We start from the raw sequence: 22,116 nt of genomic DNA, 5'->3' as shown, positions 1-22,116 counted from the left end.
CTCCCTGCCGAGCAGAGAGCCTGATGCAGGGCTCGATCCCAGAACCCTGGGATCATGTCCTGAGCCGAAGGCAGAGGCCTCAACCCACTGAGCCACCCAGGTGCCCCTAATATATATAAATTTTTAAAAAAGGTTTTATTTATTTCACAGAGTGAAACACAGTGAGAGAAAGAACACCAGCAGGGAGAATGGGAGAGGGAGAAGCAGGCTTCCTGCAGAGCAGGGAGCCGGATACTGGGCTGGATCCCAGGATCCTGGGATCATGACCTGAGCCGAAGGTAGACACCCAACGACTGAGCCACCCAGGTGCTCCTAAATACATACAAAAATTTAAAAAATAAAAAATAATTAAAGCAAGTGCACTTTATAGCATATAAATTGTACCTTAATAAAACCGTTGAATGCAAACTTATTTGCCAGCATTGGAGGTAAGGATCAGGTCCTCACTCGAGTCAGCAACGGGAACAGTAAAAGAAAGCATCCGTCCTCTTCTACAGGTGGAACTGAAGGCCACCTCCAGTCCATCAGGAAAAGCTCTTTTTCAGAACCCTAGCAGATAATGGTTACCAATAATATTTTCCTAGGCATGATTATGGCGTTATGGTTATGCCAGAAAGCTACCTTATTTAAGATTTGCCCATTCAAGTGTTTAGGGGTGAAGTCCATGTCCCACACTCTGAAATGTTTTATTTTTATAAGTTTTTATTTGACAGAGAGATCACAAGTAGGCAGAGAGGCAGGTAGAGAGGGGGAAGCAGGCTCCCCATTGAGCAGAGAGCCCAATGCAGGGCTTGATCCCAGGACCCTGAGATCATGACCTGAGCCGAAGGCAGCAGCTTAACCCACTGAGCCACCCAGGCGCCCTGAAATGTTTTAGAGAAGTATTTACACGATGTAAATATGACAAAATGTAAATGAATGATTCAAGGTGTTGGTTTGATGGGCGTCCTTTCTAGGATTTTCCTTTTAACTTTACTGTACATTTAAAATTTTCAAAGTGAAGGGTTTTTTTGAGTGCCTTTCCTATAAACCTCCCAATGTCTGACAGTGAAAACATCCAATCTAGCCAGCTTGGATGTGGTCCATTCCTACCCGTTCCAGCCTTTGGCCCCTGCTCTACAGTGACTGAACCTGAGCCTGCCCCCCCGCCCCCACAGCTGGGCCAACACCTGTATCTTCTAGATACGGACTCTGGGGCCCAGAGAGAAGAGACATTACCCAGATGCTGCCTGGATCCACACCCAGGCTGCCCCCATCTGTGCCCTTAAGCACTGTGCTGACACTCCACCACTTGGCCCCCCAAACCTGGGGGTCCTGCCTGCCTTGGGACCCATTGACCCTGTCAGGCTGCCACGTAGCCCCAAGGGGGCTCACAGTCCCCTTGTCCAAGCTTCCCTCCACCTTTGCCCTCTTGGAAACTCCACCCACTACACCCCAAAGAGCGAGTCCCCAGTGGTGGCCCAGGAAGCCTATGGCCACACATGTACCCATCAGCATGACCACATGGAATGGCATTGTTTTTAAACTTTTTTTTTTTAAGATCCCCCGTTTTAAGAGACAGAGAGAGAGAGAAAAGCAGACTCCCCACTGAGCAGAGAGCCCCACCCGGGACTTGATCCCAGGCCGAACTCACTGAGCCACCCAGGCACCCCGGAAGGTCACTGTTTAAATCATTTATTTGGAAGTCGATGCACACACACTCTACCATAAGAAAGTTGGAAGCTGCAACAAATCCAGGGCCCGAGGCAGTGCATGGACGCGTAAACAAAGACAAAACGAAGATGCCGAAGGTGCCGCTCTGAGTGATTCGGGAGCAAATCGGAGAGGCCAGGCCCCGGCCCAAGATGACACTCATAGCGCTGGGTTAAGTGCAAATGAATGGAATGCGGGACTGGAGAGGAGGAGGGCCACCCCAGGCCTCCCCACCCAGGAGGCTGCTCCTTCCTGGGCACCAACCTTGGAGAGTGGGAGCCCTGGCTCGACACAGGATCCCCCAGCCTGGGGAGCAGGAGGGAGTGTGCAGAGCAGTGGGCTCAGAGCTGATGGGCTGGGCCCACACCACCCCTCTATTTCTCCTCTGTCTCCCTGCCAGGACCCCTCTGCCATTCAGGGGCTAGGGGCCCTGGTTTGGGGAACCAGCCTCCGGAGTACAGAGACCAAGGAGGCCTCTGTGTCTCTGGGAGGCTTCTCGGCCTAAAAGGGGCAGACCTCAAAATAAAGTGTTAAGGCAATAAATAAAACATCCCACCTCCGGTGAAAACACTGTGAGATAAGTCTGCAGGGCTGACAGCACCCCGCAGATGTGGGGACAATGTGGGGACAACGTGGGGATGGCTGTAGGACCAGCCACTGCCCAGCTAGAGCATTTATGTGTCGAGCCAAAGGCAAAGCGCCTGGCTTAATGAGGGCCGGGGATTCGGTCCAGCCCTGTGTGTCCTCTGACCTCCCTGACATGGTCCCTGGGCCCCTGCCACCAATGGCAGCACAGGCGACAGGCCTGAGATAAGCCCTGGTCGGAGCCTCCAGCCCGCCCTAGCACCACCCGCCCCTCCCCTGTCCCTCTGTGGTGGTGGCAAAGGGGAAAGAGAAATAACTCTTTGGCAGGACAAGGGCATATCAGAGGACAGCATTCTGGTTTCATGCTTAGGTTTGCCAAGGGCCCAGTCCCTGCCCAGACTTGAGCACAAGGAAAGTTGAGCTGCCCTGTCCCACCCTCGGATGGTCTAGGCATGCCATCCCCCAAGGGGTTCCCCTGGCACTCTGTGGCCCCACCCTCCCTTTCTGAAGCTGTCAACACTGTAGGGCGGCAGCCGGCGGGACTGCGCAGCCGTCTAGCCCAGGTTCCTTCTGTCTAGGACATTGTGGCCTTTGCCACAGAGCCCTGCCGCCCCATCTTCCACAGCCTCCTTCCATCAGCAGCCCTGGGGTCAGGGGAGGTTTTGGGGTCCCACACCAAGGCCATCCCAGCTCTGCATGTCCCACCTGTCCTCGCAATGCCACTCCCTCTCTCCCACCACCTTCCTCTCCCTCGGGCGCCACAGATCACTGGTCCAGCCGCCGCTTCCCCCAGGGATAGCTGAGTGCAGTCAGGTGGGCTCCCAGGGGCTCCAACCCTCTGCAAGGCAGTTGGTGGGGATTCCCAAATGAGGACGAGGGACCAGGTCGGGGCAATCACCCTTGGCCACCAAGGCCCAGGCTCTGCTGCTGCTGATGGCCATGGATCTCCAGGCCCTTCCATGCCAACCCAGAGGAGGGGAGGAAACAGCCTTCTCTCTGCGCTCGCCCTCACGGACAAGGCCCAGGCGCCCCCCCCCCCCACTGCAGGCCTGCCCCCGCCACTACTGCAGCTCCCCCAGGGGCCCGTTCTCCCGCGGCACTGCCCCGTTGAGGCCCACGCTGCTGGCCACGGGCACCCCCAAGTAGCCCAGCAGGATTTCGCTGCGGCGCCGGGACAGCTGCAGGACGTCATCTGCCAGCGCCGGCACAGACGTGTAGCGCACGTTGTCCAGGTCGAACATGTCCCGCAGGTACTGCACGATCTGGTGCTGGGGGGTCAGGCTGGCGTCGGCCGGGGATTTGGGCCCCACTCCCCCACACAGATGCCCTCCAGACCGCCCCAAGCCCCTCCCTGGCTACCTACCGGGGCGCCAGCCCGTCCACAGGCTCCGCAGCCCACCCCGTGCTTGCTGCAGACCCACGTGGTCAGGCTCTCCCCAGGCACCCCTGCGCATCCAACAACCCAGGCAGACGCACATGGGCCGGGCTCCCGCCAGGCACTCCCATGCACCCAACAGCCCAGGTGGGCCACGCCCCGTTTACCTTGAAGAAAGCACAGACTTCTGCAAGCTGGGGCTTGGGTCCAAGGAAGCCGAAGGCTAGGACGGGGCTAACGTGCTCCGATACGGAGTAGAAATGAGAGATGAAGCCGTCGGGCACCTGGAAAGGCGGCGAAGCTCAGAGCTGAGACGCCGGCAGTGGGAGGCAGCCGGGCCCAGGGGGCTCAGTTGCGGGCTTGCTGGGTGACCCCAGGAAAGTGATAGGGCTTTCACCTCCGCAGAACAGGGGTAACCTCGAGGCTACTGGGAGGACTGCATGAGGAGGGGGCGGGGTGGGCTCAGCACAGGAAGTGCCCAGTGAACTTGGCAGTGGCGGCTGGTATCTACCAGGCAGCCGAGCCTGGCTGGCAGAGGGGAGCCATGGGTCGCAGCACAGATAGAGCAGCCAGTCGCCGCCTGGGGGAGCAGGTAACAGCAGCCTGGGGGTGGGAGGGAGGCTGCCCTGCCTGCTTCCGGGGCGCCCTGCCCCCACTATATGCCTCCACCAAGCCAGGCACCTCCCCTCCCTCAAGGATGCACTTTCCCCGGTGAGTCCTCCCACAGTTCCTGCTGGCCCGTGCTGTGCGGGGTCCTGGGGAGGAGAGGAAGCACAACTATGTGCATCTTTGTGGTCCTCCTGGTCAAGGGACAGAGAACGGCAAGGCAGGGGGCCAGTGCTGTGGCAGAGGACAAGAGGTACAGCAGGGCCTGGGGGCTTACTTAGCAAGATCTCCCTGCACCAGCCCCATTCCTCTGCCCACCCCTCCCCACGCCACCCTGCCCCTAGAACAAGGGCTAGTGCACGCCCATTGGTCATCTGAGGTGGGGGCCGTGCCCGGGGCCCGAGGGGGTCACTCACCATCAGCAGTCTCCTCTTGGCTTTTAAGACTGACCAGCAAGCGGTGGCCAGAGCCTAAATCAAAGATGGGAGCCCGGCCAGGTTTCAGAAGGCCAGGCCATGCCTGCAGCCCTGAGCTATGTGCCCCCAGCTCCCATCACCCCAAGCAGGAAGACAGGGCTTGGTGCCTCAGCTCTGCTGCCTCCCTCCTCTCAGTCCGGAACTGGCCACACCTAACCCGGAATCCTGATGCCAACCCTCGTGGCGGCAGGCCTCTGCACTCACCACGGAACTTCCCCGGACCTCAGTTTCCTTCTCTGTAAAATGGCCACGACCCAGCACGCCCACCTCATTCAGAGGTTGTGCAGACCCGCAAACTGCATAAAGACCAGCCCCAGGTCACGCCTGCCCCACGGGGCCCAGGCTCAACTTCTCCCGCTGTTCCTTTTTCTTTCCTGTGTCTGAACTCAGTAAGATGCATTGACACGGAGTAGAATTAACGGAGACCACGATGCAGAAGGAAAATGCCCACCCTGCGGGTTCTGAACGGGTGCAGAGAACAACGGGGTCCCCTGGGAAGCTGGTCCAGAGCAGATACCTGGTCTGCCGAGGTTCGGGAGCTGCACGTCATGCAGGGAAGGGGAAGCTGCCCAGAGGGGTGACTGCTGCCTGACGGGTGGGGGGCCCGGGCTTGGTGCCCAAAGCCAGGGAGGGAGGAGAACAGAGTCTGGGCCAAGGCACAGGGTGATGTGAGTGCATGTGGGACGCGGAGGGCAGCCACCCACCGTCTCCTTGAAGCTGTCTGACAGCCACCGGTTCCTCAAGACAGCGAGCACCGAGGATGGGGGGTTCTCCAGGTCCTCGAAGGCGTCCATGAGGATGAAGTCTAGCACAATATCAAAGAAGCTCATGCACACCACCTGTGAGAGGGCAGGGATGCTCTGAAGGCTGCAGGCCCACTGTCCGGATGGGAAGACCGAGTCCAGAGAGGCGCGGGTGCGTGGGGGCCTGGGTGGGAACACACGGGTGAGTGGGCACCTCTCCAGGCCACAGTGGGGCACAGCTGGCAGAGCCTGGGCCCGTGCCAGGGCAGGACCCGAGGGCCAACAGCAGCGATGGGCCCATCTCAGGCCTCGGAATTAAGGTGGCGCTCCGCACAGGCACCCCCTCCCCCCAAGGATCTCAGGTATGAGGGACCCTGCGGCCTCGGGGCTCAGCATAAACCAACTCACCCCCCGGCCCTCCAGCTCCAGCCGCGTGGTAGCCCAGGTCTCGGGCCGTAGGGCATAGGCCATCATCTCCTCGTAACTCTCCAGGAAGCCTTTGGGGCTCTGTGGGGAGAAGCACAGCCCGTGGTGGTCATGAGAGAGGCTCCATGGCTCACCTGGACGAGATCCACAGGAACAGGCAGAACAGGCCCGTGGAGGGACGAGCCAAGGCGAGGCTGAGGTCGATGCTGTAGCGGCGGCCATCGAGAAAATCGGGCAAGAAGTGTCCTCTGACCACCAAAATGTGCCTCTCAGAGACCAGGACATGTCTGGGAGAGATCCAACAGCGGCACACCCCACAACATCTCACACCAACTCACAACCGGGCACCACACGCCGCCCAGGAGATGCAAACACTCGACAGCGTGAGCTCACTTTGCAAAGATGCATGAGGACAGGAAGCGGAGTCAAGCAGCCAAAGATGAAAATCTTTGTGCCCCAGTGTGTCCCTGATGAAGCGGGAGAAGCTACGGCCCACACTCCTGGGCCTGCTCTGGGGGAGTCAGTGAGCTCACGCACATAACACCATCAGCCCAGCGCCTGGACCTAAATGACGAACAGCGTCTAAGACCTGCTGCTGCTGTTGGTGTACAGGATACATCCCGCGCGTTCTGGGGCCGGGAGGTGGAGCTGGGGCGTGTGACATGACGTGTACACGCAGGGATGTGCACACCAGGGGTGTGCACGGACGGACCTGGGAAGCGGGGGTGGGCCACGGTCTATCCTCACACAGATCAACATATCTAACTCGTGGTACTAAGAGGGATGGTCCACCAGCACACCCACTCTACAGAAAGGCACGCTGAGGCTTTGGGACATCAGTGATGTGGCCGAGAGCCAGGCAGGATGGAGCTGACACAGAAGAGCACAGGCAGGTTGATGCCACTTACGCAGAACCCTGGGTGGAGGAGCCACGAGACAGGTGTTCACCAAAATGGGAATGTGGTGGAGTAGGGGACAAATTCTTTTTGCTTTTATGTGTCTGTTGGGTTTTGCTAAAATGAGTATTTTTGTAATCATTAAAAAAAAAACTATTTTCATTGAGTTTTGAAAAGAATTTGCTAGAATGACCCCAGACCATGCCTTAATCCCTGAGTCTCAGTTGCTTCACCTGTAAAGGGGGACAATGAAGATGGGGGCTGGTGGCCAAGCACATCTGACAGGCTCTCCCCAAGTCCCCAGGACACGCTCACAAACACATTAGGTGAGGAGGCTCGGAGAGGGCACAGGTCTGGCCCGTGGACACGCAGCAACGACGGGGGCTGATCTAGCAAGAGCCTAGGTGCTGCCCACAGAACGAGCACCCTCCCGGGGTGGGTGGGATGGGGTGAGGGTTCACCCCGTCTCTGCCTGCCTGCAAGGGTCTGACAGGGCATCTGTGCCTGCCGGGGTCCCGGGGCTTAGTGCAGGCCCCGCCCTCGAGAGCTGCCCCCCAGCTCTTCGTGAAACCTACATCCCACACTGAGATGAGCAAGGACAGCCGTACCTCCAGGCCCCTTGGGGAGGGCCACGGAGAACGGACACCTGCTAAGCACCTGGTACCCACTCGCCCTCACCTGCCCTTCCTTCACGAGTTCATTCCCTCCCTGTGTTGGGAGGCCACAGAGAACAGGCCAAGGGCTAGGCTGAGGTCAGGCCAACCTGGGTTCAAAGGCCAACTCTGCCCATCCTTGGCTAAGGGACCCAGGCAAGCCCCTGGCCCTCCCCTTATCCACCGAGTGTTTCCTTATCCATCGAGCAGAGACTGTGGTCAGGACCAAATAAGCAACTAGATATAAAGACACATGATAAAGCGCTGGGTTCATTGCTGGGTAAACAGCAATGGAAGAATAATCTGGAACACTTAGGGAGCACCTGCCCTGTGCCAGGCCCTGGGCCAGGCACACACCTGTGCTGGAGCAGCTGTGGTCCTGGCCCTCGGGGAGCTTGGCAAGTAGTGAGAGAGAGCAACCTGCCAACAGGATGACGGGTCATGGGGCAGCGCTGCCAGGGTGAGCCCGAGGACTCTTGGCAAAGCCCTCCTGGGGAGACAGACGGTTAGCAGGGACTTAAAAGATGGGGAACCCAGGAGAAGGGGAAGGAATGGGGACCAGGGAGCTTCTAGATGCTGGTCTAAGTTCTACTTCCTAGCTTTGGTGCTGGGTACGCAGGGGTTCACCTTTTAATCCTATAAATACATTTCATATTCCCATGTGTGTATTTACAATAAAGCAGCTGACGACCACAGCACTGGGCAGCGGTGTTCCGGGCACAGAGGGACCAGCATAGGTGAAGGCCCAGATTGGGTAGAAAGTCTGGTACAGGTATACACTAAGAGCCTGAGCCCTTCGGGGCGCCCAGGTGGCTTGGTCAGGTAAGCATCTGACTTTGGCTCAGGGTCCTGGGATCAAGCCCCAGAGCGGGCTCCCCGCTCAGTGAGGAATCTGCCTGTCCCTCTGCGCACCCACCATTTGCTCTCCGTCTCTCAAATAAATAAAATCTTTAAACATAAATAAATAGGGCGCCTGGGTGGCTCAGTGGGTTAAGCCTCTGCTTTCGGCTCAGGTCATGATCTCAGGGTCCTGGGATCGAGCCCCCACATTGGGCTCTCAGCTCGGCAGGGAGCCTGCTTCCCCCTGTCTCTGCCTGCCTCTCTGCCTACTTGTGATCTCTCTCTCTGTGTCAAATAAATAAATAAAATCTTTTTTAAAAACTAAAATAAGGGGTACCTGGGTGGCTCAGTGGGTTAAAGCCTCTGCCTTCGGTTCAGGTCATGATCCCAGGGTCTTGGGATCGAGCCCTGCATCGGGCTCTCTGCTCAGTAGGGAGCCTGCTTCCTCCTCTCTCTCTCTGCCTCTCTGCCTATTTATGATCTCTGTCTGTCAAATAAATAAATAAAATATTTTTAAAAAATAAATAAACTAAATTAAATTAAATTAAAATAAATCAATAATGCCTGAGCCCTTCAGTCTGGACAAGGCAAAGGGTGTGTGGCAGCCGGCCACGACACAAAGTTTGGTCTTTCCCTCAAGGGCGGTGGGAACAAGGGAACGTTTTCAGGCAGTTGGGTGATGTGGTCAGAGGCATGTTTTATTTTTTATTTACTTGATTTTAGAAGTTTATTTATTTAAGTAATCTCTGCCTCCAACGTGGGGCTTGAACTCATGACCCCGGGATCAAGAGTCTCATGTTCCTCTGACTGAGCCAGCTGGCTGCTCCCAGAGGTGCGTGTTAGAACCACTAGCTGGACGGGTGAGGTGGAAAGGACTCAGGGGAGGGGTGTTCTCAGGGACTTCGCTCCAACAAGTGGCCTATAAACGTGAAAATTCACACAGCCTTATTAATAATCAAGGAAACATGAAAGGATGCATAACATAGATTAAAAGGATTACTAACGTCCAATTACTGACACCTTACATTTTTTTTTTTTAAAGACCTTATCCATTTGACAGACAGAGATCACAAGTAGGCAGAGAGGCAGGCAGAGAGAGAGGAGGAAGCAGGCTCCCTGCTGAGCAGAGAGCCCGACGCGGGGCTCGATCCCAGGACCCTGAGATCACGACCCGAGCCGAAGGCAGAGGCCTTAACCCACTGAGCCACCCAGGCGCCCCCTGACACCTTACATTTGGTGTCACATAAGGACACACGCGATTACGCTGCTGGCTGGCAGGGCATTTCCGAGAGCGGACTGGCAAAACCCAGATGTGCCCGAGACATGGTACTGCCACAGCTGGGCTCTGCCCCACAGAAAACCACAGGTCCCTAAAGAGGTCCCTAACAGACGGATCGTAATAGCGGTGCGACAGTGGAAAATCACAACCCAAACGGCCCTTGGCCGCAGGACCAGCTGAACCACGGCGAGCCTGCCCGAGGGGGCACTATGCGATCAGTCAGAGTGACTACAACCGCCAACATGAGCCAATAGACAAAATATATTCTTCCACAACAAAACACAGCTGCAGAACAGTCTGTAGGGAACTTAGGAAATTAAAAAACCATGTTCAGGGTTAGTCCATGAAACCGGGGAGGAGAAACACAGCCGACTGGAGTGGTAGCTCCCCCTGGCAGGTTCAGGGAGCCCTAAGGTTTGCATTTTGGGAGTCGCTGAACTATAAAACCGAGTGACCGTATCATCAGAAGTAAGAGCAACACAGAACTGTATTTTTCAAAATCAGCATAGGAAACTCCTCCTAAGCCTTTCCCAGCACCCACTGAGCTTTCAGGATGAAAGCTTTCAGATTGGGCTTTTTTTTTAAGATTAATTTATTCAGGGGCACCTGGTTGACTCAGTGGGTTAAAGCCTCTGCCTTCGGCTCAGGTCATGATCCCGGAATCCTGGGATCGAGCCCTGCATCGGGCTCTCTGCTCAGCGGGGAGTCTGCTTCCTCCTCCCTCTCTGCCTGCCTCTCTGCTTACTTGTGGTCTCTGTCTGTCAAATAAATAAATAAAATCTTAAAAAAAAAAGATTTATTTATTCATCTGAGAGACAGAAGGCGTGAGTGCGAGTGGGGTGGTGAAGGGCTGGAAAAGGAAGCCCAGTCAAGGGTTCAATCCCATGACCCGGAGATCATGACCTGAGCCAAAATCAACAAACAGATGCTTAACTGATTGAACGGCCCAGGCGTCCTGGGCTTTTTTTTTTTTTTTTTTTTTTTTTTTTTTTTAAAACAGAACCAAATAAAAGTTACAAAAGTTAAAATTAAAAAAGCCAAGGTAGGGCGCCTGGGTGGCTCAGTGGGTTAAGCCGCTGCCTTCGGCTCAGGTCATGATCTCAGGGTCCTGGGATCGAGTCCCGCGTCAGGCTCTCTGCTTAGCAGGGAGCCTGCTTCCCTCTCTCTCTCTCTCTCCGCCTGCCTCTCTGTCTACTTGTGATCTCTCTCTGTCAAATAAATAAATAAAATCTTTAAAAAAAAAAAAAAAAAGCCAAGGTAGGAAGAAAACCTGAAAAAAGCTACCTTCTCGGCTTTGGTCATCAGGCCCGTCACCATCTGCCGGCCAACCTCCCCGAAGAAAAGTTGGTTGCTCTTGTCTTCTAGAAGACCCTGAGGAATGAGGAAGGGAGGGGAGCGAGCTAGCTGCGAAGTCCATATAATGGGGTGGACCCATGACCCATCTGCGCAGGGGAGGCAGGTGTGCCCGACGGCCCCCCAGCCCCGGCTCTGTCCTCTCCAGGTGCCCCCAACACCCACCTCGAAGGCTTGCCGCACACAATGCAGCTTGGCCAGAAAGTCCTGGTCACTGTAGCAGCCTAGCAGCTCAGTCCTGAGGAGCAGCACAGTCAGTCACGCTGGGATCGGGGGGGAGCCCTGAGTGGTCCTACCTCAGCCGGGCAGTACAACCGTGGGCAAGTGCGGGCCTTCCTCTAGGCCTCGGTGCCCCCCAAACCAAAGGGAAGAGGCTGACTGGACACTCTCTGAGGGTGTCCTGTCCTCAGTGGCACTGAGCACAGCTGGCAGGTCTGGGCCCTGGGAGTTGGGCTGTCCTCGGGCTCCTTCAGGCCCCAGCCAGCCAAGGATGCTCTCGGGCAGAGGACTGGAGTGACCCATCTGCTCCCAGCTGTCACCCCTTCTGGGGCACCTGCAGGCCCCCCGGGCTGGCTCCCCTCATCCACACTTATTTTCAGGCAGTGAACTTTAAACACACGTATTTAAATCTGGAGTCACGGCCAAAAGCCGAGTTCTCGGAGTTTCACATCAAAAAGCAAAATTAACTTAAGATGGATCAGAAACCTAAAAATGCCACAGATGTGGATGCTGAGGCCAAGGGGGGTGAGGCAACTCGTCCAGGGTCACATGCTCTGAAGAGACAGAACTTGGAAGGAATCAGGTCTGTGTGTCCCCAGGGCCTGGCTTCAGGGCCGCGGCGGAGACAGATTACTTCAGAGCACAGCTTTGGAAGAAAGCCCACTGCATTTCTGTGGTTAGATCCACGTGATAACTTAGAATAAGTAGAAACAACTATTATTTCACTAATTAATTATATTAATTTGAGGTTGTTAGTTGTAGGCCTGCCTGTCTTAGAACTCCAGGCCTTTCTAGACCCTCCCTGGCTGGGCCAGGAGCCGCCGCCAGGGCACTGCTGGCCTCCCTGGCCTCCGGCCACAGGGGGACAGTGCCCGCCCCACCTGCCCCTGCTCCCCGCCTCCTCCCCACACACTCGCCTGAGGGTCCGGCACGGCACCCTGCCCTCCTTCACCAGCTGTAGGGCCTCTTCGTAAGCGGCAGCCGGCCTGGAGAGTGGGATCAGGTCATCTCCCACCTGCAGGGACTCAAAGAGCTGGGGGAGGGCGCACAGGAAGAGGAAGGTGGGGTCACCGCCTATGGAGTGTGGGTGTCTGCCCAGGGGACACCCTAGTGTTCAGCCTCTCAGACAGGTGCTGGAGGGAACACTGACCCAACAGGCAAGAGGCGTCGATCTGAGTCCAGCTCTAACTCTCAGCGTCCCCACCTCCGCCAGGGGCCTGACCCAAAGGGACCATCGACTGGACAGGTGCCCACATCTTCTCACGCCAGGCAGGTGGCTGGGCCTGACACACGTGGTCACGGCAGGAGACTAATGCCGAGCCGTGGGCAAGCAGTGTAAGACGGGAGAGGTCGGCATGCGCCAGAACCACGGGGGTGGAGACCCCAGCCCTCCCCCACAGGACCCAGGACCCCTGGCTTCTCACGCCTCCCTGTCTCCAGCCAGTGCGTGGGGTCCCTGGGGAGCGGCACTTGGAGACTGCCAAATTTTGCTCCTATCAGAGGAAATACCTTCACCTTCCCACGACCCAGTACTCATGGTGACGGTCCCACAGGGCCCGGGCTTCACTCTCCCTGCCGCCCTCCGTCTCTGCTCCTCGACCCCATCCCCCTCACCTCAGTAGCGGAGAAGAAGGAATCCTCAGAGTTCAGGCTGTCCTCATCGTCCGCCCGTAGATGCAAGGAGCCCTCGGTCAGGGGCAGCATGAGGGTCCTCTCTGGCAAGAGCAGGAAGAGAAGGGCTGAGCTGAGACTCCGAAATCACCGGGCTTTTTGGAACGCACACGCACAAAGTGACCGATGCCTGATTATGGGCTGGCTGGGGCCACTGATCGCACGGCTGCCGTGTACTGACTGAACACATACGCGAGAAGATTCCGGGCTCAGTGCCTCAAAAGAAGGGCTTCTTTCGATGTTCCAGTATCGCTGGAGGTGGGCACAGTCAGGTGTGGAATTGGGCTGCTGAGGGGGACTGCCCACAGCCACAGAGCTGCACCCCAAGGCCCGAGGGCTCCTGAACTCTGCTCAGGCAGACTCCGCCGTACTGTGTGGCCCTGAGCGACCGGACTCCCCTCTCTGACAAACTGAAACTTAACCACTGATTACAGAGAGCTCAAGGAACGCATCAGTCGTGGACTCGGTGTTTCTAGCCTCGTCTACTCAGGGGCTGTGGGGTTCTGGGCCTTCAGGGCATTTAGGAAAGTTCTGTCGAACATATAACCAGAGGCCATGGCCTTAAAGGCCCCACCAGCCCTCTCTGCCACATGGGGAGGCCAGAGGATGCAGGGTTCCTCTCTGGGGAAAGCCACTGGAGATAGGCCGTGGGAGGATGCGTCACTGTAACAGGCCCTCGCCAGGCCTGTGTCACCACTGGCTGAACTGGAGAGCTGGACACAGGAGTCTGGTGCTCCCCCTCAGAGCTGACAGCACCCAGAGAAGGGTCCTGGGGGTCCACTCACTGCATGGGGTCTGGCACACCGTGGGCACTAGCACACTGGCTATCTGGCCAAACAGCTTCATTCTCTCTCCCTGATGTCACATGCCTTGACCTCAGTTGGGGGTGGGGGGACCAACAGTAAGACCTGTTTTCAACTAACCTCCAGATGAGCCATCCCTTCTGCCCGCCTGGTACCCACAGAAGAGGGCTCAAATCAAAGGCCTGGAACCTGTCAGGGGAGATGTTGAAACACATGCCTGAAGGCCTGCTCCCGAAGGGATGGGTCAAGGCACAGCGGCCGGGGACTCCCAGGGCCCCGCCAAGCCCTGCTGCTGCCTACCACATGTAGAAGAACATTCCGGAGCACCTGGCTGGCTCCGCTGGTACAGCAAGTGACTCTCAATCTCGGGGGGGGGGGGGGGGTAGGTGTAGAGATGACTTAAAAATAAAATCTTAAGGGTGCCTGGGTGGCTCAGTCGGTTAAGCGGCTGCCTTGGGCTCAGGTCATGATCTCAGGGTCCTGGGATCGAGTCCCACATTGGGCTCTCCGCTCAGCTGGGAGTCGGTTTCTCCCTCTCACTCTCGCTCTGTGCTCTCTCTCTCAAATAAAGGAATAAAATCTTTTAAAAAATAAAATAAAATAAAATCTTAAAACACAGAAACAAAACAAAACAAAGCTTCTGTCCCTTAAGGCCTGTACCCCATCTACGTATAAGGCACTGATCGAATGAGGTCCTAAGGCTCTGAGGATTCGGAGGGAGCCACACCCCAGTTCCCTCGCCACCTGCTACCTCCACCCTCAAGCCCCGTCCCACCCCAGCCTGCAAGGAGGCCAGCTCACCAAGGTCCAGCAGCATGCTGTCGGCCGGGAAGGTGGACCCAAACTCCTCCTGCAGGTGGTAAGCCCGGTGCAGCAGGGACTCCAGCTTCTCTGCAAAGTCCCTTCGCTGGGGCTCCGGCTGCAGTTAAGACAATGAACGTCAGCCCGGGCCCTCCACACTCCCCAGGCAAACAGTCTCCCCTCACCAATGATGGGGGCGGGGAAGGGGTGCAGGATCTGGGACCCAGCAGCAGGAGCAGACGTCTAGAGCAGAGCTGCCCAACATAGGAGCCACCAGCCACCTATGGCGAAGGAGCCCTGGGAATGTGGCCTGTCCCAATGGACATGTCCCCTAAGTATAAACGCACACCGATCGCAAATACTTAGTACCAAGAAACCACGAACAAAAATACTCTACAACATCTCGGGGCGCGTGGGTGGCACACTCAGTGAAGCATCTGACTCTTGGTTTCGGCTCAGGTCATGATCTCGGGGCCGTGGGATCGAACCCCGCATCAGGCTCTGTGCTCAGAAGGAGTCTGCTTGAGCTCGGCTCTCTCCCTCTGCCCCTCCCCATTGTAAGCATGTGCATGTGCAAACGCACTGTTTCAAGTAAATATTTAAAAATAAATAAAATAAGGGGTGCCTGGGTATCTCAGTCGGGTAAGCATCTGCCTTCAGCTCAGGTCATGATCCCGTGGTCCTGGGATCAAGTCGCACGTTGGGCTCCCTGCTCAGCAGAGAGCCTGCTTCTTCTCTCCTCCCTGTTCATGCTCTCTCTCACTATCTCTGTCTCTCTCTCTCTCTCTAATAATAAATAAATAAAATATTTCAATGATGCTCCACGTTGATCACATGTTGATATAGTAATATTCTCCATGTACTAGATTACATAAAACGCATTATTAAGGGACGCCAAAGTGGCTCAGTCAGTTGAGCTTCTGACTCTTGATCTGAGCTCAGGAGTCATGAGGTCAAGAATCTTGGAGTCGTGAGTTCAAGGCCCACACTGAGCTCCACACTGGGCATGGAGCCTACTTAAAATAAATAAACAAATAATAAAATGTATTATTAAAATTGATTTTACCAGTTTCTTTTTTGCTTGTTAGTGTGGTCTCTAAGAAATTTTAAATGAGCTATGTGGCTTCCTACTGAACAATGCTGACCTGGGCTCTGACCCCAGCACCACCAGCTCCAAATGGTATGACCTCAAGTAAATTACTTCCTCATTCTAAGCCTCTGTTTCCTTACCTATCAACTGAGATGAGAGTACCTACTTCCAGGATTTTAGGGAAAACATGAAGGAGAGAAGGTATGCAAAGCTCTTCACGCAAGGCTGACCTCTGGTGGTGACCAGTAAGTGTTGATTATTATAATCATCATTATGATATAATATATAACATATATATAACACGTAAACTATAATATATAATATATAACATGTACATATATAACATAGCATGTACGGATGATAATAAGATCATTATAATAAAAGCACAGTCAGGATCCCAGAAAGAGCTGGGTTCAAATTCCACTCTCAATACGAATCGTGCGTGCTTGGGAAAGTGTTGCATTGAAGACGCAACAGCCTCCTCCTGCCCTTGGCTTCCAAGCTGGTATGTGCAAAGGAGGAGGCACCGCACCTTTGATCCCAGCAGCTTCTCGGCCAAGAGGCCAGGCATAGGTAGGCCCAACTCCATTTTCTACCAAGGCTGCCAGATCCTGCACCTGTATGTAACCAGACCCCAGGGAGGAGCCCAAGGCCAGCTCGGGCCTGAGGCCTCTGGGGACAGAGCTGGGAGGGCTCAGAGAGGACGGCAATGCTGGAAATGGGTTCTCGCACACAGAGCTCGTCTGGGATCGGGCACCTGCTGTTCAGCCTTGCAGCATCCTTGAAGGCAGGCATGGCCGTGACCCCGATTCACAGAGAAAACGCAAGGACGTTAAGTGGCCCAGCTCACTCAGCTAGCCCCCCAGCAAGGCTCATGGAACGCTGGGACCCCGCCCCCTTTGCTCAATTCCCCGCCAATGCGGCCGGCACAGCCCATAGCTTTGGCGAAGGTCTGCGTACTCTTTCTCTGTCAAGTGGCCTCGGGTTAGGGACCGGTTTCCTGGATGTCACACCCAAAGCGCAAATGACGAAAGAGAAAAGATACACTGAACTCATTGAAATTAAAAACCTCTGTGCTTCAGGGGTGCCTGGCTGGCTCAGTTGGAGAAGCGTGCGACTCGGGACGGTGAGTTCGTGCTCCACACTGGCTGTGGAGCCGCCTTAAAATAATTTTTTTAAAAAATACAAAAGATGAAAAAAAAAACAACTTTTGTGCTTCAAAGGATGCCATCAAGCAAGTGAAAAGACAATCTGCAGAATGGGAGAAAGTATCTGCAGAGCCTCTCTCTGATAAGGGACTTCTATCTAGAATATACAAAGAACCCTTACAATTTAATAATAAAAAGACGTAACTACTTGTCTGTGGCTAGACACTTGGGTTGCTTCCATATATTGGCTATTGTAAATGCAAGTACCCATCCAGATAAAGAAGTGACATACATACACATACACACACACACATATGTATATATATATACCATAAAAATATTATTAATATTAATAATTTTATATAATTAATATATATAATTTTATATACTATATAAATAATATAATTGTATAATTATATAATTATATAAATAATATAATATTAATAATATTATTATTCTTTTTTACTCAGCCATAAAAAAGAATGAAATCTTGCCATTTGAAACAACATGGATGGATCTACAGAGTATAAAGTCCAAGTGAAATAAGCCAGAGAGACAAAACCCACAGGATTTCACTCATTTGTGGAATTTAAGAAACAAAACAAACGAATAAACTGAAAAAAAGACAAAAAAAACCACCAGACTCTTAAATATAGAAACCAAACTGGTGGGTGCCAGATGGGGGAGCTGGCTGGGGGGGATCGGTGAGGCAGATAAAGGGATGAAGAGGGCACTCACCGTGATGAGCACTGAGTAATATATAAAACTGCTAGATCGGGGGGTGCCTGGGTGGCTCAGTGGGTTAAGCCTCTGCCTTTGGCTCAGGTCGTGATCTCAGGGTCCTGGGATTGAGCCCCACACTGGGCTCTCTGCTCAGTGGGGAACCTGCTTCCCCTCTCTCTCTGCCTGCCTCTCTGCCTACTTGTGATTTCTCTGTAACTAAATAAATAAAATTTTTTTAAAAAATTGCTAGATCATTAAAAAAAGATAAATAACCAAATTAAAAACTAAGGATCTGAACAGACATTTCTCCCAAGACGACATACAAATGGCAAACAAGCCCATGAAATGAAGCTCCAGTTAGCCCAGGGAAATGCAAATCAAAACCACAACGACATCACCATTTCGCACCCACTAGGATGGCTAGAACCGAAAAGACAGATGAACACAAATGCTGGTGAGGATGTGGAGAAACCGGAAGCTTCCTACACGGCTGGTGGGACTGTAAAGCGGTGCAGCTGCCGCGGCAAATGGTCTGGCTCCTCCGAGTGTCAAACACAGCGTTACTGGAGGACCCAGCACTGCCACTCCTACTGTACCCCCAAGGGAGTTAAAAGCAATGCGTCCACACACACACTTGCACACACAATGGTCACAGCAGCATTACTCAGAAGAGCCACAAAGTATAAAAAACCCAAATGCCCATCAGTGGACGAACAGCTAAATGAAACGCGGTCCGGCCACACCATTATCACTCAGCAATACAGAGAAATGAGGTAGTAATCCAAGTTACAAGAATGAACCTTGATGAGTGCTGTGAAGTGTGTAAACGTGGCGATTCACAGACCTGTATCCCTGGGGCTAATAATACATTATATGTTTATTAAAAAATAAAAAAAATAAATAAAAGAAGAATGAACCTTGACAACATAATGCCCCAGGAAAGGGGCCAGTCATAAAAGGCCACTAGTTGGGGTGCCTGGGTGGCTCAGTTAGTTAAGCGACTGCCTTTGGCTCAGGTCATGATCCTGGAGTCCCGGGATCGAGTCCCGCATCAGGCTCCCTGCTCAGCAGGGAGTCTGCTTCTCCCGCTGACCTCTCTCCTCTCATGCCTTCTTTCACAAATAAATGAATAAAATCTTAAAAAAAAAAAAAAAAGGCCACTAGTTATGAGTCTATTTATAGAAATGCCCACACCAGGCCAATCTGTAAAGATGAAAAGTAGACGAAGGGTTGCCTGGGGCTGGGGCTGTGTCTGACGGAGAGTGCCTGATGAAGTGTATGGGACTCCATGGGAACACGAGATGAAAATGTTCTAAAATTAATTGTGGTGATGAACACCCAACTCTGAATATATACTAGAAGCCAATGAATTGCACAATTCAGAATTGAGCTGAAATGAATTTTATGGTCTACGAATAATATTCCAATAAACCCGTTAAAAAATATCTTTAGGACAGAAAAACACCTGGAAGGATACCAAGCGGTTGTGTCTGGATGAAGGGTTAGAGGCATCAGTAACACCAAGAACAGAGATCATTTATTGAGCATCTACTTTGCGCCAGGATCCTAGGGCTGGCAGTGGTGTCCCGCCAAGGGCTCCCCCCACCCAGTGCTCAGGGAGGCCGAGGGCCTTTGCCCGCATCACACAACGTGAGCCACCTGATCAAAGACCGAAGACTGGGCGTTTTCCTCCCCTTTTCTAGTTCTGTAGTTCTCACTCCTCTCTGAGGAAGACTTCATGGCTTTCACGATAAGAACAATGAAAGTTCTAGAATTTTCAGATGTAGTATTAGCAATCAATAGTGTTTTGGAAACAGAGCTGCCTCCCTTCCTTCCCATGACCTGAAACCCTCCTTCAGGAACTACTATCTGCCCATAGACAGGGAGACCTGATGCAGCTGTGCCCTTGGGCACCAGAGGCTTTGTCACCCTCTAGGGCATTTCTCCAATGTCCTCTGTCCTGTAGCTACTTCTCCTGCTTGGGAGGCAGGCTCTGAGCTGATGCCCCCAGCTGGGGTACAGGGCGCCATACCTTCAACTTCCTCCCTGCTGTGCCAGGCATGTCCTCACCCTGGTGCTGCAAATGGTCTCCAGGCTCCCCTGCCAGCTAGCTCCTGGCCCACAAAGGCACAGGTGGAGAAGGAATGGGATGGAGCAATGGGCAGACCAACTTCCCTCCCAGTCCTGCCTCACACCCTATCACTGCCCCACCCTACCTCAGCTGCGGACACCTGCCGGCCGGCCGGTCAGCCCCTAGCCTGGTTCTAGGTTCTGCGGCTCCTAAAGTCTGGCCACACTCCTCACCTGTGCAACCAATTCCATGCGTTAACCTCCCTTTTTAACACCTGAAGTTGACCTTGACAGACTCTCCAGATACCGTCAGAGTACTCCCTGAAGAGCACCGACTTTGCCCTCACTCCAGCAGAGGACAGAAGCTCATAGGGCTTTTTTTCTTAAATACATAAAAGCGTAAAGACTAAAAGAGAAACAGTCCACAATCCTATCACCTGTACAAACCTTGCCATTAGGCATAGCTCGAAATTATGAACGCCACAAAGTAAAGTACAATAAAAGCCTTTTTCCACTTTTCCCTTTCAACCCGATGTTCCTCACAGATCACTGTCAACAGTTTCCCGAGTTATCCGTCCAGAGGAAAGTAGAAATGCACAAACACCCCAGTTACCCCCAGGCACACATATGCAGGGATCTCTGTCCTTCTGAACACGTACACACGTGGGTTCCCCTACACACATTCCACATCTTGCTTTTTTTCACTTAATGACATACTGTGGCGAGAGCAGCCTATCAGCCCAGGCAGATTTCCCGCATGCTGGACTCCGGACCCCTGTGGATGGACATATAGATCGTTTCTAGTTTTTTCTGATTTCTCACTGTTAGAAGATAATGCTTCAGTAAACGTCCATCCAGAACACACACATTTTTTATGTTAGCTTTTTTGCTTTATTTCTCTTTCCTGATACTGAAATAAATACTGACAGTGCCCCAAAAAATGTCTAAAGAAAGGACAGGACAAAGGCTGTGTGATCCGCTCCACTGAACGAAGGCCATTTCCCACCAGTCCTTCGTAAAAGGCATCTTTTCCTCACACAGTTGGGACCGGGTGTGATGAGCTTCTGGATTACTGAGTGAGTACCGAGTGCCACACATGTGCTAAGCCCCTTGGGTGGACTGACATCCCGGTGGAAGGGGAAGCTCACAGCCCAGCAGAAGGCGGGGTGCTACGCTGCCTCCCGGAGGCTGGCTGTCTCTCTCTGCCCCACCTCCAGCCTTCTCCGTGGCTGGGAAAGAAAGACGCAGGAGAGGACCACCTACCTCAGAGAGCACCTCCGAAGCAGTCTCGGGGTTCCGCAGGCTCTCCCCTGGTGTGGGGGTGCTGCCACTGTCCCCTCTCTGCCCCACGCTCAGCGCCTGCTCCCACTTCTGTAGAGCTTCCTCGAACAGCTCCATGCCTGAGCACGGGCGGGAAGACAAGGGAGAGAGTCTGACCTCGGCAGAGGAGAGCAGCCAGGCCCCACGCTCCAGACCCCACTGAATGAGGGTTTTGGGGTCAGGAGTGGGGTTGCAAATCAGCACCAGGGAAGGTGTCCTGAGCCCAGTCTGGGCTCCTGGGAGGAGGCCGTTTGTCCCCCAACTCTGCCCCAGGGGAGGCCCCACGGCTGACCTCCTGGCCCGTACCTTGCATGTACAGACTCTCTGCGTTGCCGTCACTGGTGGTCACGGACTCTTCCATACCTCTGGCGTCCCATGGTCCTGAGCAGGCAGCCGTGGGGCTGGACGAGTTCACTGCTACTGTCTGGGCACCAAGCAGCACAAGGATCCAAGGGCAAGGGGTAAGGCCCTCCCAGATCCTTTGCAGGACCCAAGCCCCTCCCATGGCCTGGTCCTATGTCACACACCCTCTCTGAAGACCATCCCTGAAGTGAGCCCACAGCACATGGCCAAGCCCTCTCAGCAGGGCCTGGTCCCCAAAACTCAAAGCATTGGACAGCACTTCACAGAAGCTATAGAAGTGGGAGGAAAGAGGCCCGTGGCCAGCCCAGGAAGCAGCAGCCTCCTACAGAAGCCGCCCTGGGCCTGTTCCCTGCTCTGGCACTCTGCAACTAGGTGGGGCTAGGAAGGCTGAAGGAGCTCCCACCACCACACGGCGGGGCAGGGCCCACACTCCCCACACTTCCCGCCCTGCTGGGATGTGGGCTCCTCTGGGCCACGAGCCCTCTCTTGCCCACCCCTGGGTTCCCAGGGCAGACCCGGGCTCAGGGCTCAATGCATGAACAGGTCACTAGATGAGCGAATGAGCCCAAAGCCACTCCCCAGGAGAAAATAAGCTTCTCTTTGTCTCATTTATCTCTTTATCTTCAGCACAGTCCCTGGCACCTGCTCCATGTCTGAGGAACGAATGAATGAACTTTCATAGACAAGTATCTTCCCCGCAAGAGGCCACCCACCTCTCTTCTGCCCCATCCACCTCTCTGTCACCGAAGCCTGGCCCTCGGTGTGATCAGTGATAGTCTCGGAAAGCCCGTGTGGATGGATGAGAGACCAAAGGAAATTTCCCCTGTCTTCCTTCCGGTCTGTGAGCTCCCTGAGGGCAGAGACTCGAGCCTCCTCAGAACCAGGGCCTAAGCCCTGAGCCCGCTGGTGTCCTCCCTCCTCTATTTTTTTTTTTTTTTTAAAGATTTTATTTATTTATTTGACAGAGAGAGATCACAAGTAGGC

General features: G+C 54.1%; 1 protein-coding gene across 1 annotated transcript in view; it reads right to left on the bottom strand.

Moving 5' to 3' along the window:
- Positions 1-1,652: 1,652 nt before the first annotated feature.
- LOC111146211 (mitoguardin 2) overlaps positions 1,653-22,116 on the bottom strand; it is a 26,375-nt gene continuing 5,911 nt past the window's right edge. The window contains exons 5-16 of the mRNA XM_022501654.1: positions 21,076-21,193; positions 20,713-20,849; positions 14,419-14,536; positions 12,758-12,858; positions 12,061-12,176; positions 11,090-11,162; positions 10,856-10,942; positions 5,886-5,984; positions 5,439-5,573; positions 4,675-4,728; positions 3,820-3,936; positions 1,653-3,545 (exon numbers count right to left, since the gene is read on the bottom strand). Of these exons, the coding sequence (XP_022357362.1) occupies positions 3,339-3,545; positions 3,820-3,936; positions 4,675-4,728; positions 5,439-5,573; positions 5,886-5,984; positions 10,856-10,942; positions 11,090-11,162; positions 12,061-12,176; positions 12,758-12,858; positions 14,419-14,536; positions 20,713-20,849; positions 21,076-21,193 (1,362 nt within the window). The 3' untranslated portion in view covers positions 1,653-3,338. The remainder of the gene's footprint in view (positions 3,546-3,819; positions 3,937-4,674; positions 4,729-5,438; positions 5,574-5,885; positions 5,985-10,855; positions 10,943-11,089; positions 11,163-12,060; positions 12,177-12,757; positions 12,859-14,418; positions 14,537-20,712; positions 20,850-21,075; positions 21,194-22,116) is intronic.

Source organism: Enhydra lutris, unplaced genomic scaffold (assembly GCF_002288905.1).
Source record: "Enhydra lutris kenyoni isolate GAN:26980312 unplaced genomic scaffold, ASM228890v2 scaffoldscaffold13, whole genome shotgun sequence".
NCBI classification, from domain to species: Eukaryota; Metazoa; Chordata; class Mammalia; order Carnivora; family Mustelidae; genus Enhydra; species Enhydra lutris.
Note: the sequence above shows the minus strand (reverse complement) of the source record. Positions and strands in the feature narration are given on the sequence as shown.